We start from the raw sequence: 11002 nt of genomic DNA on the forward strand, positions 1-11002 counted from the left end.
AAAGTTATATGTATTGACTGGCAAAATCAGTTCTACACAATTCAACATCTTCCCTAAAGCTTACATGTATACAAGGAAAAATGTAGGTTTATTAGTTAGTCATACATTATGTAAAACTGATTAGGAATATCAGTTCTATATTTTGACATGACATCTTATATAGCAACACAGAAGCCATTTAATATAAACTACCACCAATGGATAACACTTCAATATTTTGACATCATACCTCAGGCCCATATGGCAACCTAGATATAACCTCTGGAGCCATCCAGTATGGAGTACCAACTAAAGACTTCCTCTTGAGAAGATCAGAGGAAACTTGAGCACAAAAACCAAAATCTGATAGCTTTACCTGAAACAAAAGAAAATATGAAAGTCACAATAATAGTTGAAGAGTTTATAATTACTTAAAGACTCATGTATACTGAAAGTATTAGAACTATCAATGAATAAAAAAGTGTTAACCAAATTTCTTGCAAAAACACTTTGTAACACTTCAACAAAAATGTTTTTAAGATGATTTAATAATCATTATACGATACTTGAAATAATTATGGAAACATTGAGTAAAATGGGTATAAAGTGTACATACTATGGTATTGACCCCTCCTATTGTAGAAAATTTAACTGTATCAAAGTACAGTCACATGTTGATAGTTTAAAACAGTGCTATACCAGAATAATGTCTATAAAACTAAAGGCAATCATACTATTCCCAGCAAGTGTGGCGAATGCACCATGGCTCTCAGGACAAAAATTCCATATTCCAAACTTATAGAAATAAAATTTTTCCTGTTGATGGTTACTTCAGGAGACAGATTGAGTAAAAAATTTTATGTTTCAGTAGGAGCTTTATAGAAACTCTGAAAAGGGGTACATGAAACTGTTACTGTTGATAAAATAAGTGGCTGAAGTAGATGTTAATATTAAGTGATGTTAAGTAACTCGGGGTATGCTCTTTACCTGATAAATGGCAATCCATTAAAGGTCTTGCTAATGACTTAGTTGTAAATACAGGTTTTAACGTAACCTCCAGCAGAACAGCACAAAGAAGCTTCAATGGATTTGAAGTAGCTCAAAACCACTGTTTAGGAGACAAAAAAATGAAGCCAAAATGCTCAAATTTCAGAAAATGGAGTGACCACAGCTGGAAGACAGTGATCTTTACAGGTGAATTTATACTGAAATTGTTTAATAATAAACAATGATAAGACACAGAGGAATACTGTACCGTGCATGTACAATGTCTTCAATGAAATATGGTGAGGGAGCCAATAGAACATCTCAACCAGTGGTGTTGGAAATCTACACAGAATTGACTGCTGATAGTACAAGTAAGTTTTTATAGATTATATCATCCCCTCAGGGACATGACCTGTTGGGTAGGGATTTATCTTCAATAAAACAGTGATTCCAAGTATGCATAAAATGTGGTGAGACAATTCCTGGTGGGGGGAAAAATGATGCCGATGGAACATTTTAACTATGGTTTCGTCTGAGGTGCATCCTGTGTGGGCTTGTATGGAAACCTCAAAGATCAAAAATGAACCAAAAAATTTAGCTGAAATGTGGAAAGTAATGTAGGACATTTGAAATAACATCTTACAATCACATCTTGATAAGCTTAGAAAAGCATAAATACTAGGTGTAATGCTCTGTTGAAAGCAAATACAAAATACTAATGTATTGTACAACTTACTCATTTATGGGTGTTTTCTCTAATGCTGTACCAATGATAAATTAACCGTTGAGTAGCTATTAGAATAGCATAAATACTAGGTGTAATGCTCTGTTTAAAGCAAATACAAAATACTAATGTATTGTACAACTTACTCATCTATGGGTGTTTTCTCTAATGCTGTACCAATGATAAATTAACCATTGAGTTGCTATTACTCATTTTTTGTGATTCCCATATGTGTCACTTGTGCAGTTACATAATTATTTCAAATGCTGTAGTGAAAGAAAGAACAACAAAATGTAAGTGATAATACAAAAAGTTTTCCATTAATTCCTTTCTTAATTTTCTCTTTAATAAAATCTCAGAAATTAAGGATATTGCCCTTGTAAACCCACTAGCAACTGTGAGTAAAAGTATCTTATTTTTGCTTAAGTATTATAGTATAAATTGTATCAATCTGTATAAAAGTAAAAATTTTTTTTACCATCATGTTCAGATTTCGATTATATCTATTAGCAGTAAATTTGCAATTTAATTGTTACAAGCTCTGCTAAGTCAATAAATAGTCACAGCAATAGTCATTATGAATTTTTTTTGTAATATGAACTTACTCTTCCATCACTAGCAAGTAAAATAGAATCACTCTTGATGTCTCGATGGATAACACCTTGAGAGTGAAGAAAGGTTAGTGCTTTCAAGCATTGCTTACAAACTGTTGCAATCTGTTCTTCATCCATTCTGAAAGATAAAAAATATAAAGCTCAATATTTATCCCTTCAAATCTCTCAAAATAATCTTAGAATATAAAATTAAGACAAGAGTAAATTGGTTCCACAAATGTTATTCAGGTATAACTTTCAACAATTTCTTCCCAATACGAACTAGGCAAATAACGGTTAAGATTTCATCAGAAATGTTACAAATAGAGCCTATCAGTCATTTTTATAAATATTCTATTTTAAGTATGTACATATTATCCTTATTCAGTAGCATTTTCAAGCTTTGTTAAGACAGAGTATGTGCAAAAATGAAACAAGCATGTACTATAAACTCTTCAAAAATCAAGTAGTAAGTCTGATAAATTAGATACAAAAAAAATTATTTTACATTATAAATAAACCCTTTGAATCTCATACACATTGCAGTTAAGAATCTAATTTCTTACCTTGCATGGGTTACAATATCTGTCAGAGCTCCCCCTTCTAAAAACTCCATAACAACCCAGAGCTCATCACCCACCAAGAAACTATCATGCATCTCTACTATGTTGGGATGATGGTAGTCCCTCATTATCACCACCTGTGTTTTAACACATTAGAATTTAAACAGCTGATACATAGTCACTGAATTTCATCCTTGAAACAAGGATAGAGACAAAAGTAAGGCATATAAAATAGAATCATATCACAATGAACCATTTTAATTGCAAGATCTTGGTTCTATTCTAACTGAAGACAATCATAAGAATAGGACCAAAAGATTGCTGACAAAATAGTTTTAATGGGTATAAACCCATTTTGTGTGTCTTACTATAGACACACCTAAGACTAGAATGTGTTATAAAATTATTTCAACAATAGTTTTGTTTTTCACATGGACTCATGCAAGCATGTGAAGAATATTATGCATGAGTTATTCTAAACTTCTGAAAATTCTCACTTTGTCTTGTTTAAAAGTGAAAAATACATAGTAAAAACATTATTGTTAATTATTGTGTACATAACACAAAGCTGAGACGACAGTCTTTAAGGGCAAGAACTAACACAGGATTTATCTCTCATACAGTGACTTCCTATTTCACATCCAAATTTAAATAATTTCTTTAAAACCTTCATATATTTTTTTCTCTTTATATACAATTAAACAATAAGCCTGCTTTACTGAAAGTCTTTTACTGTGAAACCTGAACTTTAGTGAACTATACCTTCCTTCAACAGAAATAATCAGAATTTTCCCATTTTAATTGTTTTATATATCAGTTTTCTGTTCCATTTTAATTTCATACAAAAACTTTTCAGTGCTTTAAAATTAAACCTACAATTAGACTTAACTAGTAACACATATCCTGCCTAAAATCTTGAGAACACTCAATTGTTGATACTTTATTAAATTCCAAGAACAACTGAATATTCTACCTCATTGAACAAGAGTTCTCTTCTTTGCTGTTTGCGGAGGTCCATCTTCTTTACCGCCACCTGTCTGTTACTAGATTTCTCTGTAGCAATACAAACAATTCCAGTTGAGCCTTCTCCTATCTTGATAAACTTCTCCAAGTTTTCTCTTGGATCTCCTGGACTTACAACCATCTGTAAAGCAGCTCGAAACTGTCCAGAAATATTAATAATAAATAAAAATGACAATTGAATAATTTGTTTTTTTCCAATTTCATATTTTCCAATTTAGCATGTAATATGATTGAAATTGGTTATCAAGCAACTTCTTTACATGATTTGCAGAAATAGATGTTTAGTATGAAAGAGTAAGTAAGCTACGAATAGAAAACTTCAAGATTTGTGTATTTTTAAAAGTCTTTAAATAAAACAACAGCAAATATTACTAAATTACCAAAAGTTTTACTTTGCTCAGAAAAGGATTTGTTTTAGGTATAGAAACATTTGTGGCAAAATTAAAATGCCAAGATAAATGTACATGTGAGTGAAAGAAATGACATTGATCATTTAACCCTTTCGCAATAGGCTCAGTATAAAATACACAAGATCATATACACAATTGTTAAGTATTCATATTATAACCTTTAATGCAGTATGCGTATCTTCACAAAAAATCTGATTTTTTAATGAAGTATATTTACTAAAGATTTATTTGTCAATATATCAAGTCTGTTTTGTTACTAGTCTGAGAGCATAGTGATTTTCATGTTATGATAAAAAAACTATTCTTCTTCCCAAAAATCTCAAATATCATTTGTGTAATCTTTACAACTTCCTAAATACATTTCAATAGTTTATTTTCATTAAAACTTTATATTTTATCTATTATTATTTTTTCTACCCTAACTCTATACGTGGTTGGTTAATTTGACAGACCTTGTGACCACCATAAAAAATTTGAAAATAAATATAAGTTATGCTTTTTTTGTTCTAGAATTACTACAAATTATGATAAAAACACAAATGTTTAGTCTAAATAGTTTAAATCTCATAACATTATACATTTATATATATTTTGAAATAACCAAAAATCACGAATTACTATATCAGTACGATTGAATTTCACTATAATTTATCAATATTTTGGTGTTTTTTAAAACAATTTACTTTTAAATTAAGTATGTATAATACTAAAATTTGAATTATAATCTTCAGGTTGATACCAAACTTACTGACATATGTTCATAAAATAGTAGCTGAATAAAGTTTTGAATGTGAGTCAACAAACACGATGACATGGCCTTTGACTTGTGTCCTTAGGGTTAAAGATCTACAAGATCTTATTGCCTATTTGGAAATAGAATTTACTTTTTTGTTACAGCACTGTTAAATTTAATTGAGTAGTTTTCAAACTAAAGAATACCATTATTAACACTGTTTATAAAGAATACTCAGGTACCTTTATTAACAATTTACAACTTGTGGTAACTTTGTGAAAATTCAATTGAAGGCATGAAACCTCGCAGAGATTTAAAATTATTTCTTCAATTCTAAGAATATTTGTATCTAAAAGAAACATTTTTTTTTTTACTATAGACCAGTATTTAGATAAAATAAGATTTACCTGTTCATGGGATAATCTCTGTTGTTCTGGATGATGTCCATGGCTAGGAACAGGTGACTTGGGTCCCAACAGTTTGTTTTCTGATAATGAGGCAACTGGTTTTGGAGGAAGATCCTGCAAACAAGTGGCATCTTAGATAATTATTTCAATTTAAGCAAACAACATATTAAAACCATAATTACTACCAAAATGTCTGTTTATTTTCCTGCCCTATAACATATAATACTACATAATATTGAAAGTATGAACATTAAACCATATTTAAGAGCCTAGATGTACACCATCAGATAACTTTAGGTTCAAGTCATCTAAATAGCATATGGATATAATTTTCAGAAGCTAAGATTCGTTCATACTTTCTGATTACATAAAATTAGTACAAGTGCTATGTGATAATGAAACTTTCTTTAAATTAATAAATCAATAAATAATAATATTGCACAGTTTCTGGGGTTAATAATGTGTTTGATGTTTAGTATGCAGTTTCACAGACACATTTACTCTGCGATGTCTCAATTCTCCAGATGTATAAAGAAGAGAAACTCACTTTTGCCTCATCCTTCTGTCCATTCTGAGGAAGTATGTCTTTTGGCTGTTGTTGGGGTGGTTGTAAATTGTTCTGTGACTTGCTGTTCTTTACATGAAAAGGGTAAGAACCACTATGGCTTCCAGAATGTTGTGTTGAACCAGATGAAGAGTGAGAATTTCTGTACTGTCGGTCTATGACAGGAGGCTCAAGTTGACTTGGCATAGGTGCACCATTGGAGATATGTGATGGAAAAGTGGATCCATGATGACCACCTGCTTGATAATTAGGGTTCATTGATAGTTGATGTTGCTGATGTGGTTGTGGATGACTTTGGTTACCTATCCTGGGTCCTGCTTTAGGTGTATACCCTGGTAGACTTGTTGCAGAGCTTTCTTGTTCCCAGGATGGATCTCTTGCTACCTGACCGCTAGGAGGAATGTAACCCACACCATCTGTTCTTTCCAAGAAGGGCACACTACCTTGAGAAGTAGCATTATCTTGTGAGTTTTGTGGGTAAGAGTGGCCTCCATCTGTGTGATCTTGCTGGTTATCTGGATAAAAATGAGCAGAATGGCCATGTCCCCATTGAAGTTGGCTAGGGTGATGTTGAGGATGCCAGTGTGGGTGGATATGATCATGATGTGCCTGATGGCCATGAGGAAGGACTCCATAGGGTTGCATAGGTGGTTGGATTTCATCCTCTGGAACTGGAGGAGGGAGACGACTCAAGTAGTCTCGTCGAGGTTGAGGTGGACTTTCTTTTCTTAATGAGTTTGATCGTGTAATGGAAACTGGTACATTTCTAACCTGAGAAGAGCTTACTCCTCGAACAATGGTCTAAAAAGAGAAGAATGTTACTGAATAATGGAAAATTCTTTAAAACCTATTATACTTTTAAAAAATGTACAAAACCAGTATTTACACATTTTTTTTTCTTTAGGTTTCCCAAACATATCAGAAATGATACACAGAGAGCATTACTACAAAAAATGCACTTCATTTTAACAGAACTGTTAAAAATCATAATGTGACTTTCAATAATATGCACAAAAATCACCCTTTGTCATTAAAAATTTTAAAGCCATAAAATTTATTTCATAGTTCAATAACACTAAGTTCACTAAAATAAAAACTTTCATCATTATACATTTTTCACAATGATGCTAACCTATAACAAATACACAGCAAATGGTAGCAGTTTTTAGGTAACCTTAAAAACAGGAATCATGGACACCAAATATCTCAACAATAAAGAAAAACATCTTGGAATATTGGAAAGGCATTGATGTTTGCAATTATAATATACAAAGAGAACCAAACACTTGTACATAAAATAATATTAAGTAAACCTTGTCTTATTCTATTTGAAAATGAAGTATTTTGTTAATATCTCCACTATAGCACTCTTCAGGATGATTTTAATCAGCTAAACAATATCATATACCAAGACGCAAAGCCAAATTTTCTGATATTTACTGACTGGATACCTTTAATGACTAAAAATAGTCCTGAATACTGAATATTGATATTTTTTGTTGAAAGTGTTAACTTTAACTGGTTTTAAGTATAACCATTTTAAGTGAAAGTTTCCTATGAAGTGAACAGCTTTAAAAACTGAAAATTTCTAGTACATTAATAAATAGTAAAGGACTGATATAAAGCTTGAATAATGTAAAAACAGACACAATAGATTACAAATTTTCAAATGACACAACATTGACAAATAGCACTACACTATTTTACAAAATAAATAATTTAAAAGTAAAGGTACTGAATACTATAAATATTATACACTGTGAATACTTCAAAGCCACAACTAAAACACATGATACTAATCTACATTTAAAACTATGCTTCTATAAAACTAAACTTGCATGAGATTTCATGCTGATCATTTCAGTTGGTGTTATAGTTGACGGGTCCACGATGGGCTTGGGCCTATCTTGCTGAGCCTGGATTAAACTGGTCCATTGTGGTGGAAGGCCTACATATTTTCCTTCATGTCTATCAAAGCCTGTGTGAAACCTATGCTCAAAGTTCGTAGGGGCAGAGATGATGGGCTTTTTCTTCTTCTTTCTAAACATCTTCTACCTCCTAATATATACAGGTATACCTAAACATTTAATTATTGCATAACTAAAGATTTCATGCAAACAGATAAGCATCTAAAATCATGCAATGTATATTTACACATCAAGAGTACAAATGTGTTTTATTTCAACAGAAAAGTACAATTATGTTAAAATAAAACAATAACTTCAATAGAGTGACAGTGCTACAACAGTAAGCTAAACCATTCTCATACATGTTGATTTTTAGGAGACTGAAATCTTCTTGGCACATTCATAATAGTCTTATTTCAACCAACATGTCATATATATGATACCCAATATACACGTATATGCCAAAACAATGTCTCACATTATACACCAATTTTCTTTGTTTTCAATATGTTGATGACACTTTTCCAACCTTCGATAATATTAATGTTATTCATGAGTTTTTCTCTCATCTAAACTAGATACACTCAAACATAAAATTCATAGTGGAGAAAGAAGTTGATGACAAATTAACATTTCTAAATGTTCTTGTTTAAAAAACAAACAAAGGCTTCCAAACCTCTGTATTTTGTAAGAACACTCACATTGGACTTTTTGTTTCTTGGAATTCTCTTTAGGAGCTAGGTATATTAAAAGGTGCTATTTGTACACACAAAATCATAAGTCCCAACATCGCATGTTTCAAAAAAGAAATTAAAACCTTAAATTTTGGGTTTGTGTACAAAACAATTTCCCTCCCACTGTTGTTAATAAAGTAATTACTTCATCTGAAAATAAACCACAAATTGACACAGAAAATGATTCTTCTGAAGATGTCCCTGTCACTTGTTATTTTTACTGTTCACCCCAAAGTTCTCTCATGCTATCAAAATAATCTGGTTAAAAATGGACAGAGAGTATAAAATTGACATTAAAGTACAATTTACGTTTTTATCTGGAAATAAGCTAGGACAACTGCTATCCAAAAAGTATACTTCAGGAAATGTGTACACAACTGAAGGTACAGATTGCAAAAACTGTTATATTGGTGAAACAAACAGACAACTTTCTATTAGTTTACATGAACATTTAGAATCTTCATTTCATGTTTTTGAACACATGTCTAGGAATAATCATTCTTCTGATTCTTCTCAGGTAAACATCCTCAGCAGACAAGTCAACATTAATAGATGAAAAATTAAATAAGCTCTATTAATAAAAAAAACATAATCCTATTCTTAACAAATACAAAGGTGTTCATTTATATCTATTTTAATCATTCCCGTCTCTTTTGTATATAAAACAAATTTCAATACTTAAACTCAGACATACAAGTTTTATTTATTATATCTAAGTTTAACAGTTCGTTGGTAAATTACTTTACTGTTTACAGTTGGTTAGTCACATGCTTGTTCATTACTAGTGTTAGAGATTCTCACACGATTTATTTTTAAATTAACTCCTGTTAGTCTCAGTTCTTGTATCCAACCTAATGATGCCAGGTAAACTTGGTGAAACGTAATATAAACAAAAGTTTTACTATGTACAATGAATAAAAACTTGTGTGAATTTTAAAAACATAGTTATTTCTAATATTTAATTAATGTCTCTCTTAGATTTATAAAGTAAAAAAATTAATATAAAAAAGTGCAAGAGCAAAGTAAAAAGCTAGATATAGATGATTTTTCATTACTGAACTGTGAAAAAAGTAAAGAAACTTAGTTAATTGTTATGTTAACTGTATAAACATAATTATTTAGTTCTTGCAGGCATAGAGAACAGGAAGCCATCTTGTGTCCAGATCATATCTTAATGCTATAGCTTCAAGTTTATCTAACATGGAAAGTGTTGAATAAAAATAAATATTATGCTTGTAAATAGTGGTATTGTACACAAAGAAGTAATAGAAAAAAACCTTTATAACTCTGCTATTTTTCAATTGTAATTTATATAAGGCTAATATCTGAATTGAAAATTTTTCTGTGAAGTAGAAACTGATAAGTAAGTTTTAACTATGTGGCTTCGCTTACCACGTAGATGCTTTAACTACCTAGGCAACCACATTTTAAATACTGCAAGTTCCAGTTTTTTCTTTATTCGTTGTTGTTAAGACTACAATTTGGCAGGATTTCTGAGTTATGCCACTCGACTCGTAAAAATCAAAATCTGTTTATTATCGATGTTTTTGTTGAAAGTGTTCAGTAGTTTTTGATTATATAAATTTGAGTAAAAAATTTCTTTGAAGTAAAACCTCAGGTTTGTAGCATTCCAGACTTGGTAATTTAGCTGGTTAAAAAAAACCTGTTGAGTAATCAAAAACATGGGCTTACACAAGTGTCACTAGGTATTTAGAAAATTTGCGACTCAGGCCTGTAAGCATGGGAATTTTTGGTGTTTCAGTATGATATTGATCACAATTTTCTATTCTGAGGATACAGAGCACTGTCAAATACAGTTGGGACATGGGGTCCGTGCACCAGCACCTAACGATGCCTCTGTGGATTTTCATCTTGTTTGATTTCTGTTTTACCTCTTCTCAGAGACATAACTTTATAAGACAGAATGCTGTTCTGGATCTTCTATGATATCTGCTCTAAACGAAGAGTGCTTTAAAAAATTACATGGCATGTCTATAAATATAAAATAATTATATGAATTCTTTTAACTCTTTTTCACTATCAGTATCATAGGCACATATATGTCCCCCTCCAGAGCATTGCCACAGGCACATATATGAGACATATTAGATAATAACCCGTTTTACCTTGAAAAGCAAGATATTAACCAAATGGGAATTTTATACCACCATGAAGAATGGGTACAACATACAGATAACAAGGGACCACATGGTCCTTCAAAGGTTTTCGTATAGTTCAAAGTTTAATCATTTATTTTTGAGGAAATTATAGATTCCCATCTTAAACTCTTGTAAAGTGCTGACCTCCACTATTGCCAATGGTAACTCATTCCATAAGTAAATCACCCTGTTAGAAATGAAAACTGTCTTAACAGGAG

The 11002-nt window shown here is 31.2% G+C and overlaps 1 protein-coding gene across 5 annotated transcripts in view; it reads right to left on the minus strand.

Annotated features, from left to right (window-relative positions):
* The window catches only part of LOC106465151 (serine/threonine-protein kinase PAK mbt-like), a 30413-nt gene that overhangs the window by 13912 nt on the left and 5499 nt on the right, over positions 1-11002 (minus strand). For 4 of the 5 annotated variants that reach the window (XM_013925353.2, XM_022393498.1, XM_022393491.1 and 1 more), the window contains exons 2-8: positions 7823-8042; positions 5967-6785; positions 5420-5533; positions 3820-4008; positions 2850-2983; positions 2296-2422; positions 230-355 (exon numbers count right to left, since the gene is read on the minus strand). In XM_013925353.2, coding sequence (XP_013780807.1) covers positions 230-355; positions 2296-2422; positions 2850-2983; positions 3820-4008; positions 5420-5533; positions 5967-6785; positions 7823-8032 — 1719 coding nt within the window. In that variant the 5' untranslated portion in view covers positions 8033-8042. Of the gene's footprint in view, positions 1-229; positions 356-2295; positions 2423-2849; positions 2984-3819; positions 4009-5419; positions 5534-5966; positions 6786-7822; positions 8062-11002 lie in introns of all 5 variants that reach the window. The other variant, XM_022393487.1, reaches the window with a different exon arrangement.

Source organism: Limulus polyphemus, unplaced genomic scaffold (assembly GCF_000517525.1).
Source record: "Limulus polyphemus unplaced genomic scaffold, Limulus_polyphemus-2.1.2 Scaffold66, whole genome shotgun sequence".
NCBI lineage: Eukaryota > Metazoa > Arthropoda > Merostomata > Xiphosura > Limulidae > Limulus > Limulus polyphemus.